Here is a 20143-nt window from a genome sequence, read left to right as displayed (position 1 = left end):
TTTTAAGCTATGTAACCATTTGTTATGTATTATCTTATTTAATTTTCCATTTTACTATCATATGTTCAGTTATTATACATGTATATTTGAAAAAGATGTGCCTTTAAATAAATTTTCAGTCCAGAGAAATGTTGTTGAACATTGGCAATGATCATATATTGTGCTCGTGTGGCTGTATTTATTAAATTGTAGTAACAGATTCTGTTACATTACTATTAGTTTTACTTTTATTTCTATAGTTCATCCTGAACAGGGCTGTTTTGTCCTGTCTGCTGCTTCCAATATTTGATTGGCCAGCCTTTGCTCTTGAGGACAAGCCGACACCTTTCGGGCTTCACCATAGGCTTGTGGGTGATAATCCTATTCCAAGCTTCAGTCAATAACACAATCAGCTCTTGCTTTGTTATTGGTTGTTGTTTTTTTTATATTTCCAGTGACAACTTGTGTCACAGGTTCCCAATTGGATTGAGATCTGGTGACTGAGCAGGCCAATCAATTGTCTTCACTCCCTTCTTTCTCATCCATTCGAGTACAGTTTTTGCTCGATGACATGGTGCATTATCATCTTGAAAGAAGTAATCACCAGGAAACAAGTTCTCCGTTGAAGGCAACATGCATTTCTGCTGGATTTCAATATACTTCACTGCATTCACCATGCACTCTACAATGTGAAGCCAACCAATACCACTTGCCACCATACATCCACATACCTTTGTAGGGTGCTTAACCAACAGGTTAAGGCATTCGGGCTTGAATTCTTCTCCTGGATATCTGCATGAAGGGACACAGTTCTGAAACAGGGCAAGGTCAGCACACTGATGTAAGCCCCTGTGAAAGAATGGTGAATCATTCCCCCTCTCCCCCTTACCTGTCACAAATTAACCCTTATCTTATTTAAGTAGTCCTTATATGGGCAACAGACAGACATTGCCTACGTGCAGAAGCAGGCCTCTGTCACGTGCTGAGCTTAAGGGTGATCACGAGGTGCATGCATTATAACCTTTAGAATGTCACATGCGATGGTAAGCGTTTAGAATCATTAGATGTGTAAACAAGGGAATCACTTTATTTTAACCTTTATAATGTATTCAGATGTCATGTGAGATGGTAGTCTTGTGGTGTAATCCGCACTGTAAATGCATGCTGAGACTGTAACCTTGCAAATAAGGGAGTTAAGATACTCAATAAAAGGGTTAGAGGCCTTCCATTTAGGGACGCCTCATCCCAATCTAAGTCCTGTGTGAAGCCTCATCCCTATATCTGTGTACATATGTTCTGCACTGTTCACCCAAGATGCAGAAAGTGCTCTCATCACAAAACACCTTCTCTGACATTTTCTTTGTCCACTTGCTGTATTGCACAGCCTATGCCATTCTTCACTTTCTTTGCTGCACAGTCAGTAGTAGTTTTTTTTTTTCTAGCTTGACACTCACGGAAACCAAATTCCAGGCACCTGTCCTGCTACTCTCTTAGCAACGGAGGTGACGTCCGCTTCCTGTTGCCAAGAGATGTGTGTTTCAACACTCGATCTTGCCTGTAACTTGTCTTTCTTGGTCGACCTGAACACTGTCTATCCTATGTTCCTCCTGTCTCCTTCTTCTTCTGAAGCACCCTGATCACTGTACTTTGTTTGTATCCCTGCCTCTGTGCAATCTGCCTTCTGGAATACCCCTCTTTACCAAGAACCACTATTCAAACCTGGTTTCCTCAGACAAGAACTGAAATTTGGACTTCATTGCTATTGATGTTGCTGATCAATCAGTTTGAATGATACTAGTTGCAGGAATCCCAGAAATTTATAATTCCCACCATGTAGTGAAGCTTAATGCTGATTGACTGCAAATATATCACTTCTGATTTGCTACAAATGCTACACTGCTGATTGGTGAATTTTGATTCAATTTTCACACAAACTCTTATTCATGTTATCAAAATCATTCTTTTTTTTTTTTTTGCATAATTAGTTGATGGTTTTTTGCATGCTTAGTTGATGGTTTATTTATCATTCTGATCAATATGATGTAACTAAATAGTCACAGCTATCGAGGAAGTACCAGAAATTGCATGAAATTACATGGAATTATACTTTTCAGACAAAATTATGTTCAGTTAGTAACTTAAATTATGTTAACTGAGTCTCCAATGACTAAATATTTGAATTTCACCTTGTGATGCAGGACTTATGCACACCACTGTACATTGGATCTCTAAGGGAGAAACAGAGATAATGGATGGCATGTTTGGGCAGACTATCTAGGCTTTATCTATGTTTCTTTTTTTTTTTTTTAATCTTTATTAATTTTCAAAACTAATACAAAGTGCCATAAATTATATATACATTCATAAGCACTTAAATTCCATCAATAACAATGCAGACAATAAATATCCCTCCCCTCCCATCCAACAATTTGATCAAGAAATGAACCAGAAATATATCCCCCCCACCCACCCACCCACTACGTCCTGGATATGTATAAAATGAACAAAAAATTTAAACAAAGACAACTATGTTGAATTAACAAAGGATGTCAACGGGCATCAACCCAATTTAAATAATTTGCTATACCACTTTCGTATTTGTAACCTAAACATAAACTGGCCCACCAAAACGGAAAGTTGAGGCGGTCGCAATTTTTCCAATTGCAGGTTATCATTTGCATACCTATCCCTGGCATAATCAAGAAAAGCCTGCATTTGTGGTGATCCATGGGAGGCTTGATATGCAGCAATGTTCCACATATAATTGCCTCATATGTCAAAGGAATTGTTGATTCCAGTATGAGGTTAATCTGTCCCCATATTGACTTCCAGAAATTGAGTATCAAAGAACAATAGAACAACAGATGATCCAATGTCCCTATGTCAGATGACAGTGCCAGCATCTATTACATTTAAAACTGTCCAACTAATGTAACCTAACAGGGGTCCAAAAAGATCTATGTAACAGAAAAAAACCATGTTTGTCTCTTAGATGATTTATCTATGTTTCTATGTTTACTATAGTTTATCTTCTTCCTTCCTTTATAAATCACTTTGCACTTGCTCATTTTAAATGCCATCTGCCATTTGGATGTCCATTCTCCCAGTCTCATAAGGTCCACTTTCAATTTTTCATAATCCTCTTGAATAACTTTGTGCCATTGACAAATTTAATTACTTCACTAGTTATTCCCATCTCTAGATCATTGATAAATATATTAAAAAGCAGCAATTCCAACATAGATCCCTGAGGAACCCTGCAATTTACCCTTCTCCACTGAGAATATGGACCATTTAAACCTATTTTCTGTTTTCTGTCTTTCAACCAGTTCTTAATCCATAATAGAACATAAGAACATAAGAACATAAGCAATGCCTCTGCTGGGTCAGACCTGAGGTCCATCATGCCCAGCAGTCCGCTCACGCGGCGGCCCAACAGGTCCAGGACCTGTGCAGTAATCCTCTATTTATACCCCTCTATCCCCTTTTCCAGCAGGAAATTGTCCAATCCTTTCTTAAACCCCTGTACTGTACTCTGCCCTATTACTCCCTCTGGAAGCGCATTCCAGGTGTCCACCACTCGTTGGGTAAAGAAGAACTTCCTAGCATTCGTTTTAAATCTGTCCCCTTTCAACTTTTCCAAGTGTCCTCTTGTTCTTTTATTTTTCGAAAGTTTGAAGAATCTGTCCTTCTCTACTCTCTCTATGCCCTTCATGATCTTATAAGTCTCTATCATATCCCCTCTAAGTCTCCTCTTCTCCAGGGAAAAGAGACCCAGTTTCTCCAATCTCTCAGCGTATGAGAGGTTTTCTATCCCTTTTATCAAGCGTGTCGCTCTCCTCTGAACCCTCTCGAGTAACGCCATATCCTTCCTAAGGTACGGAGACCAATATTGGACGCAGTATTCCAGATGCGGGCGCACCATCGCCCGATACAATGGCAGGATAACTTCTTTTGTCCTTGTTGTAATACCCTTCTTGATTATGCCTAGCATTCTATTTGCTTTCTTAGCGGCTGTTGCGCACTGTGCCGTCGGCTTCATTGTCATGTCCACCATTACCCCCAAGTCCCTTTCTTGGTTGCTCTCATTCAATAATATCCCTCCCATCGTATAGTTGTACCTCGGGTTTCTGTTTCCAACATGCAATACTTTACATTTCTCAACGTTGAACTTCATCTGCCATCTCGCCGCCCATTCCCCCAATTTGTTCAAGTCCCTTTGCAATTCTTCGCATTCCTCTTTAGTCCCAGCTCCACTAAATAGTTTTGTATCGTCCGCAATAGGACTTTAACTTTTTCAATTGAGAATACTGACCATTTGATCCTACTTTCTGTTTTCTAACAACGGTGCTGTTGGTGCAGGGGCATCAATACCTCCTTTTTCCTATTGGCCATTCCTTTCCCTTTTCACCAAACATTCTTCTAGCTTTCGCTATCGCCTTTTCTACCAGTTTAGCCACCTTAAGATCATCGTATACAATCACACCCAAGTCCCGCACTTCTTCTGTGTGCAAAAGTTCTTGTTTAAATTACACTGAATATTGACCCCTTTGTTTTGGGATTGGCCAAGATAAAGTGGTATAGAAATGTGGCAAAACCTGAAGTGAGGTGTTCATTCAGAAAACAATCCTTCAACTATCACAGAGCTGAAACAGATCTGCATAGAAAAATGGGCCAAAATTCTTCAAGGGCAATGTGACTGAGTGATCAACAGGTAGATGGGAGTGTTCGTTAAAGCTATTGCTGCTCAGAGAGGTGCCAAGCTTTGAATGATTTAGTAAGGCATGTTATCATATTGAATGAATAAATAAATACTGAATGAAGGATTCATAAAACTTTTCACACAAGGATACACATTCTTGAATCTTTTTGTTGAATGAATAAACAAAATATATCCCTCTTGTCAGATATTTCTGTAGTGGGATTCTCTTTCTCTTATCAAGGTTTAGATTAGTATGTTCTAATCAAGTTTTAAGTACACATTGTGTTAAAATACTGACCATCTTAAAGGATTCACAGTACTGTGCATTTGGTGGTATGGATAGGAATAACCAGGCAGAATGGATGGGATAATAGTCATTTTTTTACATTATAAAAAAAGTACAAAAATATTGTCTTTCCAATCAGAAAATTTTCAATCTAAAATATATATATTCACGAGGGCCATTTTTAAAGTAAGAATCATTTGCGTATATAACAATGTAAGTAGGCACTTTGGACTGGATTGTTGTCATGAACATATCTAGACTTGTCTGTAACCCTGCCTATCAGTTCCGAGCTTTTCAGAGATTATACATAATTTCTCAGTGGTATGTTATTAACCATGTCTATCATCAATCCCACCGATTGCAAGGTACAATTGGTGATTTATTTTTTAAAAGCAAAGAACAGCTAAAATTCATCGACAGTTAGTTGAAGTGTATGGTGAAGGTAATGAATGAGGGAAATGTTCAGAAATGGTGTCGTCGTTTAACGAAGGGAGAACAAACGTGCATGTTGAAGCAAGATCTTGACGCCTACCTGTCATCACCAAAGAATTGGAAACTGCTACTGATGCACACATTCAGCAGAACAGGAGATTCACAATTGATGAACTTCATGCAGCTTGTTTTTCCTTTTTTATTCTGTTGTTTACAAAATTGTCACTGATAGCCTTCACAAGAAGATTTGTGCAAGGTGGTTTCCAAGAATGCTGATACCAGAACACCAACAGAAAAGAATGGCTGCTTCTCGAGCATTACTTGAGAACTATGGTACCAAAGGGAACAAATTCTTGGATCACATAGTGACAGGAGATAAGACATGGATGTCTCACTATACACCAGAGATTAAGTGACAGTCTCTTGAATGGCACTGCTCACATTCTCTGACAAAACCCAAAAAGTTCAAACAGACATCTTCGACTATGAAAGTCATGGCAACGGTTTTTTGAGCCTGGAAAGGCATTATCCTGATTGGTTTTCTGCCTTGAGAAGAATCCATAAATGTGCAAAGGTACTGTGAAACCTAAAGTTACGACGTGCTATACAGAACCAATGGTGAGGTCTGCTCACTAAGGGAGTGTGTCTGCTGCATGGTAACAAGCAGCCTCATGCTCAAAACACAGCAGAAGTGTTGCAGAAGTTTCGGTGGGAGGTACTGGACAATCCTCCAAACAGCCAAACCTACCATCAGACTTTTCCTGAAATTAAAGGAATTTTAGGGTAGAAAACGCATGAAGACCAATGACAGTGTCCACAAAACTGTCAACTGGTTCAAGAGGGGATTGTCAATCTCATCTCCCAGTCTCAAAAATGCTTGGTCTGCAACGGGGATTATATTGAAAAGTAGCTTTAAGACATATTTTCATTGCAATTAGAAAGTTTTTGAGTTACAATAAATTGTTATGAGTTTACAACAAAACAATTCTTACTTTAAAAATGGCCATTATATACAAGGGTAAATCATAAAGGCAAAATACATTTAACAGCTTTAATAGAAGAAAGTGTGAGCAATTGAACATATCACTTTTCCACATAGTCTCCGTGCAAGATGATGCATTTGTTGTATCGTTCAACTAGCATCTGCATTTCTGCAGAGAAGATGTTTTTTGGCTACTTCTGAAGCCAGGTGAGCATCACTTCCTTTACTTCATCATTCTTTGTTTTTTTGCTCTCCGGGTCACAGTGATGCACCTATGTCTCATCGCCAGTGACAATTCTCTCCAGAATACTTGAATCTTCTTCATACTGTCTCAGGAACTGGGTCACAACCTCCACATGATGCTGCTTGTGCAGGTCAGTAAGCTGTTTGGGAACCCATTGTCCGAAGACTTTCCTGTATCCCAAGTCATCATGCATTATGGGCAGTACTACCAGTCCTGCATTCAGGGGCCCGGAGCTGACAGGGGGCCCGGGCTCCCCCAGGGTCCTAGGCAGTGTTCTAAGGCAGGGGCGCCAGTAGCTCGCCAAGGCAAAGTGAGTCGATCACCCAGGACTCACTTTGTCTTGGCGATCTAATCTATCAGGCCGATCAGTCTTCCTCTCTCCGATGTCAATTCTGCAGTCGGAGAGGAAGTTTGGGCCAGCCAATCGCTGTCTGGCTGGGCGGAACTTCCTCTCGACAGCAGAATTGACGTTGGGGAGAGGAAGACTGATCAGCCCGAAGCAGGGAGAGCATGCGTCGGCGTCGGCTTTGGGGCCTGTTATCCATTGGTGGGTCCTGTTCCCCGATGGCAGCGGCAGTGGCAGTGGCTTGGGGAACGGCAGGGAGACAGAAGGAACGAAGAGAAACAGAAAAAAAGAAAGAAAGGTCAGGGAGAGAGGAAGAAAAAGTTGGGGGAGGGAATGAGGTGTGGAGGAGAGAAAGCATACAGGCTGATAGAAGGGAAGAAAGATTGGATGCACAGTCAGAAGAAGAAAGTGCAACCAGAGACTCATGAAATCACCAGACAAGGTAGGAAAAATGATTTTATTTTAAATTTAGTGATCAAAATGTGGCTGAATTTATATATGCTGTCTATATTTTGCACTATGGCCCCCTTTTACTAAACCGTAATAGTGTTTTCTAGCGCAGGGAGCCTCTGAGCGTCGAGAGCAGCGCTGGGCATTTAGCGCAGTTCCCTGCGCTAAAAACTGCTATTGTGGTTTAATAAAAAGGGAGGGGGGTATATTTGTCTATTTTTGTATGGTTGTTACTGAGGTGACAATGCATAGAGTCATCTGCCTTGACCTCTTTGAAAAAAACCCAGAATAGGAATGATAATTAACATTTTCTCAGCGTATAGTGTGCTTTGTGTTTTTTAATTTTATTGTTGGTAGATAATTTTGACTTGGTCATTTTAAAGTAGCTCACAAGCTCAAAAAGTTTGGGCACCTCTGACCTAGAGCGTTGAAACTGTTTATTTCTATTTTATCCCCCCTTTTACAAAACTGTGGAGCGTTTTTTAGCGCCAGCCGTGGTGGTAGCAGCTCTGATGCTCAGAATTCTATGAGCGTCAGGGCTGTTATCACTGTGGCTAAAATCCACACTACAGTTTTGTAAAAGAGTGAGGGGTTAGTTTGTGATGACATATTCCATACTAGGCGAAGGTGTTTTCTGTGTTCTGTGTGTTCGAAAGACATGGTTTTCTGTTAGGATTGACGGTGTAGGATTGATTGGTCTGGCTTGTTTAGTTTTACAATGGGTGTATTGATGTACTGCTCACTGCAATATGTAAGATGCTGCCTTTTCCTAGGTACTCATGTGTGACGTGTGGTTTTTTACTAAAAATCATGTTTTTCTTACAGATGGGGGGGGGGGTGCCAAAAAATGATGGGCCCCGGGTGTTACATATGCTACGTACGCCACTGTAAGTAAAGATACCAGAAAGCTGGCGTAGCAAAAACTTTAAGTAAATTTTTATTCTTCTAAGTTTTGAGTATTTAACCCTCCCACAATCTCACGGGCACTCATTTCAAGTTTCAAGTTTATTGAGATTTTGATTTAAACGCAATATCAAATATTTTCAATGCGTATAACAAAAATAAATTTGGGGAAATAAATAAAACCATTTGAACAATAAACATACAAACATATCCATAGATGTTTAAAATTACATAAGGAGTACAAGGATAAACTACATTTGTTTAAAAATGCGTTCTCCGCGCCTGCTCATAAATTTGTTGACTGGAAGGATCCAGCAATATGGCCAGATGCCATTCAGGACAAAGACAGAGAAAGAATTGGGCAATTTGGATTAATGATGGAAGATGATTTAAAGCAAATGGCACAGTCTATGAGTAAAGATCTTGACGGACGTTCTTTTTATGAATATCTCCTCTATGCCAAATCACCCAATGGACGTGAGAAGATTTTACGGGACTGGCTTAGGTGGAGCATTAGCAGAAAAGTATGTGTGTATTCGGCCCATGGAAGAAGGGAGGTGCGTCGGGGGGGGGGGGAGGGGGTGCGTGGGGGGCCCAATATGATTGCTCAGTAAGGGGCCCAGAAATTTCTGATGGCGGCCCTGTATATAGATATAGATACAGATTTATAGATAGATAAAAAGACTGTGAATTAGTACACTTACACTTAAATATGCTGAGAGGACATCAGAATAATTCAACAAGTTAATAGGCTATGGCACTCAAAACGGTACTGAAAAAAAATCCATGCAGAGCATTTTCTATAAATAGTGCTTTGCATTGGGTGCCATTTATAGAATCGTGCTTAGAGCCGATTTCCATAACAAAGTTTGGGCATGAGGATTTATACCAGGGATCTCAAAGTTCCTCCTTGAGGGCTGCAATCCAGTCGGGTTTTCAGGATTTCCCCAATGAATATGCATTGAAAGCAGTGCATTCACATAGATCTCATGCATATTCATTGGGGAAATCCTGAAAACCCAACTGGATTGCAGCCCTCAAGGAGGGACTTTGAGACCCCTGATTTACACCAACTGAAACCTGGAGTAAATCTTGGAATGAAATTTAGACGTGGATCCCCATATTCGAAAATACTGCGTACATCTTTAATGAACACCCCTGGCCCATCCAAGACCCTTCCATGGCCATACACCCCTTTTGAGTTGCACGCTATAAAATGTGCATGCGGATCTTTATAGAATAGTGTTTAGCAAGATGCATGCATGAATTGAAATTGTTGCCAAATACTAATAATTGTTAGCACCTAATTAGTGGCACTAATTGGCTTGTTAGGCACTTTAGTTATGTACCTATCTTAGGACAGCATGCAATTTTGTGCATGAAATTTGTTTGCCATTTATATAGAACCCAGGAGATTGTGTATATTCAATCACATGTCCCCCATCAAAATTAGTGACATCGTGTATATATTCAATATAAAAATAACTAATACAGTCAAACCTTGATTTGCGAGCATAATTCGTTCCAGAGGCATGCTTGTAATCCAAAGCACTCGTATATCAAAGCGAATTTCCCCATAGAAAATAATGGTAACTCAGACGATTCGTTCCACAACCCAAAAACTGTAATACAAAATACTATACATACTTGAATTGTAAGACCTCGCTCATTTAGAACAGTCACTACACTCCTGCAGCATCAGAGAGAGAAGAACCATTGGCTCAGTTGTGATGATGTGACGCGTGTATACTGTATGTACTTTTATTGCAAGACTTTGCTTGTTTAGAACAGTCACTACACTCTTGCAGCATCAGAGAGAAGAACCATCAGCTCAGTTCATGTATATTGTATGTTCTTGTCTTGCAAAACACTGCTTGTATATATATCAAGTTAAAATTTAATCAAATGTTTTGCTTGTCTTGCAAAACACTTGCAAACCAAGTTACTTGTAATCCAAGGTTTTACTGTAGTTCCAAAAGAGTGCTTAAACAATTTCACAAAGTATAAAATGATCACTGCACATGAGTCAACGTAATACCAACATTATTAAAGAAAATCTGTTCCCACAATAGATAAATTTAGATACGTGGAGGGGCATAATAAAAAAAAAGTCTAAGTCCCCTTTTGGCCTAAGGTCTTACACGTTGAAAGTAGAAGGGAAAATGTCCATTTTCAAAAAAAAACATCCAAAAGGAGGTTTTTTGGGATAATGGCCTGCCTCTACGTTCAGCTATTTAAACGCCCAGACCACCATTACATCTAAATTTACACCATATAATCAACCTAAAAAAAAGCCTAAGTCCCAAACGTCCAAAACAAAGGCTTTTAGGTGAAGGAGAAGCCAGTCCTTCGTCTAAAAGCTGGATTCTGTAACCGGTGTCTGTCAAAAACAACACCGGTTACAGAATCCCCTCCTCTACAACGATCCGGGCAGGAGGGAGCCCAAGCCCTCCTGGCCCGCGGCACCCCGAACCCCCGACTACGATCGAGGCAAGAGGTAACCCAAGCCTTCTTGCCCCGGCGGCACACACCTTCCCCCGACTCAATCGGGGCAAGAAGGAGCCCAAGCCCTCTTGCCCCGGTGGCACCCACCTTCCCTGACACAATCGGGGCAAGAGGGATCTCAAGCCCTCCTGCCCAGGCGAACTCCCTACCCCCCACCCCACTAAAATATGGGCAGGAGGGATCCCAGGCTCTCCTGCCCTCGACGCAAGGGCCCCCCACGACTGCCCCCCTGAACCCCTGATTGTCCCCCCTGCCGACCTGCAACACCTCCCACCGACCCCACAACACCCCCACTCCCCTCCCCCTCCCTCTTGCCCCGATCGAGTTGGGGGAAGGTGTGTGCTGCCGGGGCAAGAGGGCTTGGGCTCCCTCTTGCCCCGATCGTTATCATTGGGGCCAGGAGGGCTTGGGCTCCCTCCTGGCCCGATCGTTGTATGGGGGAAGGCTCATCCCTGTAGGAGAGATGGCTCATCTCTCCTGCCGCGATGGTGATCGCCCACCCCCCTCCGAACTGCGGCACTTCGCGGCATCATAAAAAACGCCTCTACAGGTACAATTCACATCATAGGTAGGTGCCAGAAATGCAGGCCTTGAAAACCCTGGCCTACATTTCCGGTGCCTACCTTTCCTGAAGGAATGATTGTATAAATCAGTGTTCTTCAACCTTTTTACACCCGTGGACCGGCAGAAAAAAAATAATTATTTTTTGGACCGGCAAACTACTAGGACTAAAATTTAAAAATCCCGTTTCCGCCCCATCTCCGCGAGCTCGGTCCCCACAAATCATCTGATCCCATCCACACAAGCCTCAGTTATGATTTTATATTGAATGTATTTTATTAAAGTATAAAAAGAAACAATATTCTGTAGAATTGTCATTTTATAAATACAAATAATTCAGAGCAAGGATCAACAAAACCCCTGTCTCCCCTCCCCTTCACATATATCCCCTCTACTATCAAGAAAACTGAACAAGCCAAATTATTACAGAATGCTACACAGAAATATCATGCTAACAGAATACTGAAGTAACACATGACAGGAATAGTTTTAGGGGAGTGCAACTAGGGCAACTGCCCCCTGGTCAGAGAGCGCCCTAAGCCAGCTGAAAGCTAAAGAAGCACTGCCTGGGTTTTGCAGTCCCCAGTTATGTCTAACACCAGCTCTAGCAGGATATATATTTCAAATCTGATATATTCTAATCACAAAATAGAAATAAAATTATTTTTTTCTACCTTTTGTCGTCTCTGGTTTCTGCTTTCAATCTTTTTTTCACTCTCTTCCTTCCAGCGTATGCCCTCTCTGTCTCTTCAATCCAGCATCTGCCCCTTCCATCCACTATCTGTCCTCTCCCCCTTCCATATGGTATCTGTCTTCTTTCTATGTCCCTCTCCCCTTTCCATCCAGCTTGTGCCCCTCTCTCCTATTTACATGATTCATTCCAGCTTCACTGCTCTCTTCATTTTTATCTCTCCTACACCAGATCTATCATCGTTGTCCCTCTGCTTATTTTTCTGCTGACCCCTTCCTATCATCAATCTCTCTACTTTCTCATGCCTGTGTCTCCCCTTCCCCTCCTCTAATCTCTCTGCCAGCTGTTTCCTTCCTTTTTTCATTCTCCCTTCCCTCCTCCTGTCCAGCAGTAACTCTCTTCCCTTCCTCCCCTCCCAGCAGCATCTCTCCGTCTCCCTCTCCAGTAGCAGCTGTCCCTTTTTTTATCTTGCCCAGCAGCTTCCCAGATTCCTTTCCCTCCTCCCCTCCCAGAAGCATCTCTCCGTCTCCTTCTCCCTCTCCAGTAGCAGCTGTCCCTTTTTTTCCTAGCCCAGCAGCTTCCCAGATTCCTTTCCCTCCTCCCCTCCCAGAAGCATCTCTCCTTCTTCTCCCTATCCAGTAGCAGCTGTCCCTTTTTTTCCTTGCCCAGCAGCTTCCCAGATTCCTTTCCCTCCTCCCCTCCCAGAAGCATCTCTCCTTCTTCTTCTCCCTGTCCAGTAGCAGCTGTCCCTTTTTTTATCTTGCCCAGCAGCTTCCCAGATTCCTTTCCCTCCTCCCCTCCCAGAAGCATCTCTCCTTCTTCTCCCTCTCCAGTAGCAGCTGTCCTTTTTTTTCCTGGCCCAGCAGCTTCCCAGATTCCTTTCCCTCCTCCCCTCCCAGATGCATCTCTCCTTCTCCTTCTCCCTCTCCAGTAGCAGCAGTCCCTTTTTTTTCCTGGCCCAGCAGCTTCCCAGATTCCTTTCCCTCCTCCCCTCCCAGATGCATCTCTCCTTCTCCTTCTCCCTCTCCAGTAGCAGCTGTCCCTTTTTTTTCCTGGCCCAGCAGCTTCCCAGATTCCTTTCCCTCCTCCCCTCCCAGAAGCATCTCTCCTTCTCCCTTTCCAGTAGCAGCTGTCCCTTTTTTCCCCTGCCCAGCAGCTTCCCAGACTCTGATAGTGGTTTTCTCCCCTCCCAGCAGCTCTTCTTACTTCCCAGCGCAGCGATTCACGAAGGCAGCCTCGGGTCCTTTGTTGGGTCGCGCCGCCTCTGAGGAAAGAGGAAGTTGCATCATCAGAGGCAGCCGCGACTCAGCAAAAGCCCCGAGGCTGCCTTCGTGAATCGCTGCGCTGGGAAGTAAAGGAGAGCTGCAGAGAGGGGAGAAAGCCACTGTCGGAGGCTCCCCAAGATCTCTCCGGCCCAGCGCACGCTTCCGATGCTGATCTTGCCGGTCCTGCGCGGACCGGCAGGAAGTTCAAATGAGTCAATCTTGCCGGTCCTGCGCGGACCGGCAAAAATTTCCTGCGGACCGGTACCGGTCCGCGGACCGGCGGTTGAAGAACTGTGGTATAAATGGCACCACCACCTGATTCACATGTAATCAGCAGCGGGTTTTAAGGCGACCACCGACAACGACACCATTTAAAGAGTTTGGGCCTTAGGGATTATAGTAGACTTCCATTTGTCCTTCAGTGGAAGTTGTTAAGAAAGGTATATTCCAATAATCAATTCTAGAAAGAGTGCATGAAGTAAAATATGAAGATTTTACTCACTGAAATAATGTCTAACTGATACAGAAAACTTAAAAAGTATGGGCTCCTTTTACTATGGTGCGTTTGCGTTTTTAGCGCACACATGAAATTACTGCACACTATACCACGCAGTACGCTTCTAGAATAATGGCATTAAGGTCTAGCGCGTGGTAATTTAGCACACGCTATCCTGCGCGTTATGGCCCTAATGCACCTTAGTAAAAGGAGCCCATACTTTTTAAGTTTTCTGTGTCAGTTAGACATTATTTCAGTGAGTAAACTCTTCATATTTTACTTCATACACTCTTTCTAGAATTGATTATTGGAATATAGTTTTATTCAGGAATGTCAAATTTAAATTTGAAATGTTTGCAAATATTTCATAATATAGCACTTAGGGCATTTTTTTTTACAATGCTCCGACACCTATTCAATCTTTATGGGCATCGGCCTGCGCTATCGGGCTTTGTAAAAGAGGGGGTTAGATTATTAGGTATGGGCAAAATATATAATCATATTACCCCTTTATTTCTAAAATATCATTGGTTATCAGTATCCTATAGGATTAAATTTAAAATACTAATTTTGACACATAAAGCTTATTATTCTCAACTACCAAGTTACTTATATTCTTTAACTATTCTGTATACCTCCCCCAGGGTTTTGAGATCGTTACAGGATCATAGATTAATTATTAAAATCTTTAAAAAGATCTAGATGGGAGTTGACCCGAGCTAAAACATTGTTCTATTTTACACTTTTTTTTAAATGGAATCATCTTCTAAATTATTTCTGAGCAGAAGAGAATTTTAAAAGTTTTACTTAAAACACATTTCTTTAATCAAGCTTTTAATATAGAATAAAATGGCAATAGTCATACATGAGCATTTCTGTGAAATGCATCCTGGGAATGAATGATATTAATTTGTAATGTCTCTTGGGTGAATGTTTTTAGGTCCTGCAATCTAAATGATGGAAGTCTTTTTTTAATTATATTTTATGTTCATATTTATTGTTTTTATAGTCATTGTACACTGCTGTGATCTGTCCAAGTTTAAGTGGTATAAGAGCAGTATATATATTACATTTTTAACAAACATAAACACTTATCTGACAATAGCGGAAGATTTTGCACTGCTACCAGGGGAAGGTGTGGCTCAATGGTTGAGCTACTGCAGCTGGACCCAGAGGTTGTGAGATCAAATCCCAGTGTTGCTCCTTGTGACCCTGGGCAAGCCACTCAATCCTCCAGTGCCCACCACTTTGAATGTCAACTTTGAATGCCAAAGTCACAAAAAGGCAGCATATAATTCCCCATTCCTTCCCAATGTTAATACATCCTATTATAGATGTAGTGACCAGCTTCAGTGGTTTAAGGTGCTTTTCCAAAGAGGCTACAAGAAATCCTTTTTTTTTTTTTTTTTTTTAATAAATCTTTATTAGTTTTCAATTATTAACAGTGCAATACAGTGAATTTAAACATAATCAAATCAAACAAAAGCACTTTAAATATACAAATATTTCAAAAACAAGCATTTTCACTCCCTCCTCCCCTTAACTAATGAAAATAAAACCATATGTATAATTCCAATAAAATAGATATAATAAATAATAATTATAATGTTTCCCCAACTCCCTCCCTCCCACCCTGGATGTGTAAGGAGGTCAGATAAAAATAAAAGATACATGACAGCTATTGTGACTCAATAAATGATGCCAATGGGCTCCACACCCTTTCAAATGCACTACTATATCCTAAAATTTCAGCATTCATTCTTTCATATTTGTAGCTACAACATAAGTTTGCCCACCAAAAAGTATAATTAAGTCGATCATAACTCTTCCAGTTAACGTGGATGGCTATTCCCATCATTATTTAGAAAATCTGGCTTTTATAGCGATCCAAATAAGGTTTAACATGTAATAGAGTACCACAAATTATGGCTTCATAAGTCAGTGGTATCGATGACCCAAGTACTACATTAATTTGGCCCCATATCGACTTCCAAAAATTAAGTATCAATGGACAATAAAATATCAGATGATCCAAAGTTCCTATATTAAGATGACAATGCCAGCATCTATTAGATTTAGAACTGTCTAACTTTTGCAAACGAACTGGGGTCCAAAAAATCCTATGCAACAAGAAAAAACAAGTTTGTCTCATAGAATCCTATGACTTTGTTGAATTATTCTGATGTCCTCTCAGCATACTTAAAATATGTATAAGCATAAGTGTGCTCATTCTAACTGCCATCATCTACCATCTAACTGTTTTGTAGATACCTGGACCCTTAGATGCCTGCTTATTTTTCCAAGCTCCTATAGATGTACACAAAAGACTACTTCACATCATTCTTGACTGTTATTTTTGTCATTTTCTTTTCAGATGTACCACCCTGCAGTATCGACCAGATCTTCCACCCACAAGTATAATTATTACCTTTCACAATGAAGCCAGGTCCACCCTTTTAAGAACCATACGAAGGTAAACTCTACTTATCTGTCGCAAGCTGCTCTTTGAGTACTATTTGGGCATCTCCTGCATTTGTCTCCAGGTTGTTAGGTGCCTTGGTGAACTGAACCTTTCCTACAGATGCTGTAATTTCTAAAGATATCACTTTTTAATGGACTAAAGATCTGCATGCTGACACATTATCACAGTAATTTCTAAGAAGTACACCAGAGCCGAGTTATATCTACATAATCCTTTTCGACTAGCTTTTATTTTTTTATTTTTTGCATTAATAAATTATTTTTCTAGCGCATGAAGGTCTTACTCCAGTGGATGGTGACTGAAAAGAGGTGATACTGATGAGGAAGGACTGGGAAAAGAGAGAAAAGAGTCTGGTGGGTGAGACAGATGAATGGGAAAGGACTGAAGGAGAGACAGAAATTGGTGGAGAGTGGCTTGGCTAGTAAAGGGAGAGAGACTACTGAGGAAAGGTTTGAGTGAAGGAGAGAGAGAATAGAGAGGGTGGAGGAGGGTGGGTACAGGTTGGTGGTCCCTAAAACTCTTAAACCAGGCACATTAGTTTAAAATTATGCTCTCTGTGACCGAAAATAGTATATGTACGCATTGGCTGCTGGTGAATGTGTAACCCCATTAGAATATCGGCCCCAATCCTTCTGCCTACCCTTCTTTGTCCACATCTGGTATTATGAGATCATTACGTTTTCTGTACCTCTTTGCCCTTCCCTCCTTCCCATTTTGTCATCCATTTCTGTTGTTTTTCTTAGCTAATGTGTGTTATTTCTGATTGCATGGATTTTCTCTCAGTCTTCTTGCGCTCGATTAGATTTTACATCTCCCCGTCCTGTCATTGTTTCTTGTGTCGAACTAATTTATTGTACAGCAGCCACAATGAAATCACTCTGCTCTGAAACCATTCTTTCCATGTTTCTTGACTGTTATAAAATTTTTCCTTCACATTTTATTCTCAGGTATAGATAACATTTTCTTTTTTTCCCCTTTGCCCCTCTAATATTAAAGGGAGGAACTCCAGGTATAACAAACACATCTAATGTACATAGGGCTCCTTTTATCAAGCCGCGCTAGCGGGGTTAACACGCGCGACTTTTCATCACGCGTTAATCCCTGCGCTGGCCTAAAAACTACTGCCTGCTCAAGGGAGGTGTTAGTGGCTAGCGCAGCTGGCGGTTTAGCGCGCGGTATTACACACGTTAAACTGCTAGCGCAGCTTGATAAAAGGAGCCCTTAATTTATATCCAGTGGGAAGAAATACCGTAACCACGAAGCACTAATACGTAGTGTTACTGCACTTCAGCTATGACTCTTTCATGCAAGCTAGCATCTGAGAGATGTCTAATTTGTTGGGATACATGAGAATAAAGGATCATTTTAGAGGAACACAAGAAAAAAAAATCTAATAGTTGCTCAAATAAGATGGAATGTATCTTGTAAAGAGGTAGCAAAGCCACCTGTACTCTAATCATTTCGATCAGCTTAATTTTACCACATAATTTTCTCCTCCCTTTGCCTTGTTTTCCTAACTCCAGGGGCTATAGGAAGGTGTCTCAGCAAGGTCACCATTTCAATAGGGGGATGCTCAAGTATGCAGGGTAAAGTCCACAGAGAAGAACTCCATAGTGCAACAGTGCAGAAAATTAGCTAAGGGCTGCTCAGAGCGAATTGCATTTAAATTTTATGTACAGTTAAAGCACGCTAGGGGGAGTTACATACTTGGCACATGTGTACAAGGGTTTTGTGGTAGGTGGATCTCTTGTGCATATACCCAGATCAAACTGGAAGTGCAGTTTGCATCTATGCTGTTCTTCTGCACTTATAAATATAAGCCTTTTAAAAATTGTTTGCGCTTCAAATTTATGAAAGGCTCACATTTACAAGCAAGTGAGGATAAATTGGTGCCGATGTGCGCTTTCACTTTCGGTTCTGCTTAGACTCATGCACATATTTATTTCTCACTGTCAGCACTTGGAAGTTGCACGGGCTTCCTTCCGCTTGCAAAAGAAGGCAAAACCAGCAGTTTAATGTGAGAAATTCACAAGAAACCCTCTCCTCGAAACCCTCTATGCCCTGACCTGGCAGTAAGTTTCAGCATTAATAACCATCAGTTGCTTCTGGACATTCCAGCATTGCCATCTGAGCATTGGGACAGAAAACTGGCTGACCTCATTAATATCCATTTGAATGCATCTAAATACAATTTGCAGCCATCTTTAGCTCACACGTTAAAAGCCACACTCATATCTTTTGAATATTCTATGCACATTAACATCGGTGCTAATCTGGCACTAACCCCTCTTACCATTGGCATTAGATTTTGATCATTGGCCCCTAGGACAAAAGAATGCAAATTGTGATTCATGAGCCCAAACTGGCATGTGCATATCTTTTCTGTGTCTCATCCACCACAGGTCTGGATGTTGTGCACCTTATCCTGGCTCCTACTGCTTCTGTTCCTTCTTGCTCTGTGACCAGCTGTTTTTAATGCTGTAACCCAACTTCCATGTTTGCTGCTGTCCTATACAAAATGTGTGATGGTAGCAAAATATACACTTCTTCCTCCATATTAGCTGTGATAGGGGATTAAAAGAACCGCAAATACAGAAAAACCGGGAATAACTTTTTCATATGTTATTTGCTGTTTTCTATTAAAAATCATCGTGAATATGGTAAAAACCACAAATAACATGGTGGGAGACCTAGCCTGTTCCTGAAGGAGAGGCAAAACACGGTGAAGAAAGTGCTGGGAATCGGCAATTTTCTCTGTAAAAGCTTGGAATCAGCGATTTCTCTATGCAAGCTGATGTAACTTGGGGGGAGGAGCCAGCAAGCTAAAAAACGTGAATAATCGAAACCGTGAATGCTGAAACCGCGAATACGGAGGGAGAAGTGTAGTACGAGCAGCTGTTAGTTAGGAGGGAGGAACAGGAAGCAGGATGAGAGAGATGCATAATCAGCCACTCAGTCCCCCCTTCCTCTCCTTCTCTTAGAAATAATGGACGGACCCCAGGGCAACTCCAAGCCACCCTTCCTGCTCTAATGGAGTACCGAGAGGGAAAAGAGCTTTTTTATATACATCCTGCCTAGGGGGGTACTTTGAATTATTTCTACAGCACCTCTGCCTTAACTTACACTTAGAAGGGGTGCTCGCATCCTTCTTTCACATCATCACCTAGAACAGTGGTCTCCACTAATTTTTATGTCAGGGCCACTTTGAACCCAAATGAGCTGAAAGAAAGTTGCCAAATATCTTTCTATATAAGGCTGTGACACTGCTGACCAGTGTGTGCCAATGACTGATATCTGCCCTCCCAGTCCGCCTTCAAACTTTTTATTGAGGGTATCCTCAAGGATTTAGGCATTTTAAAATTCTCTTCATCTATTGAGAAATGCCTTTTCCTTCAAGTAGGAAGCGAGTTTGTTCAATCGATTTGTAAACTAAGAATCTACACAGCTCTGCTAAGAACTATATAGCTTTCCAGTTCTTTCATTATGTAAGACTGTATTATTGACTTTGATTGTAACCTCTTCGCTGATTGTCCAGCGCTTCTTGCTGTAAACCGCCTCAAACTTCCATGGCTTTGGTAGTATATAAGAATAAAATTATTATTATTATTATTATTTTTCTCCCATGAGCTTGAGTAGAGAGGCAAAGAGTAGCAGAAAAAAAAGCCATAGTGATGACGAGGGCTGTTGCTGAGGCCTTGAGGGGCCGCCATTGGCTCCCAGACCTTGCATTGAAGAACACTGACCTAGAGGAATGGGAGGTGATGTTATGTAAAAAGAGAAGCAACACTATTGCAGTAGCACAAAGTCCTCCAAAGTGTC

The 20143-nt window shown here is 41.3% G+C and overlaps 1 protein-coding gene across 3 annotated transcripts in view; it reads left to right on the top strand.

Moving 5' to 3' along the window:
* Nucleotides 1-20143, top strand: part of GALNT14 (polypeptide N-acetylgalactosaminyltransferase 14) — a 596567-nt gene that overhangs the window by 420828 nt on the left and 155596 nt on the right. For 2 of the 3 annotated variants that reach the window (XM_033937528.1, XM_033937529.1), the window contains exon 3: nt 16217-16315. The exons of the other annotated variant lie outside the window; for it this stretch is intronic. In XM_033937528.1, coding sequence (XP_033793419.1) covers nt 16217-16315 — 99 coding nt within the window. The remainder of the gene's footprint in view (nt 1-16216; nt 16316-20143) is intronic. 3 annotated transcript variants of the gene reach the window in all.

The sequence above is a fragment of the Geotrypetes seraphini genome, chromosome 3, assembly GCF_902459505.1.
Source record: "Geotrypetes seraphini chromosome 3, aGeoSer1.1, whole genome shotgun sequence".
In the NCBI taxonomy this organism is placed as follows: Eukaryota; Metazoa; Chordata; class Amphibia; order Gymnophiona; family Dermophiidae; genus Geotrypetes; species Geotrypetes seraphini.
This window is presented reverse-complemented; position numbering and strand designations above follow the sequence as displayed.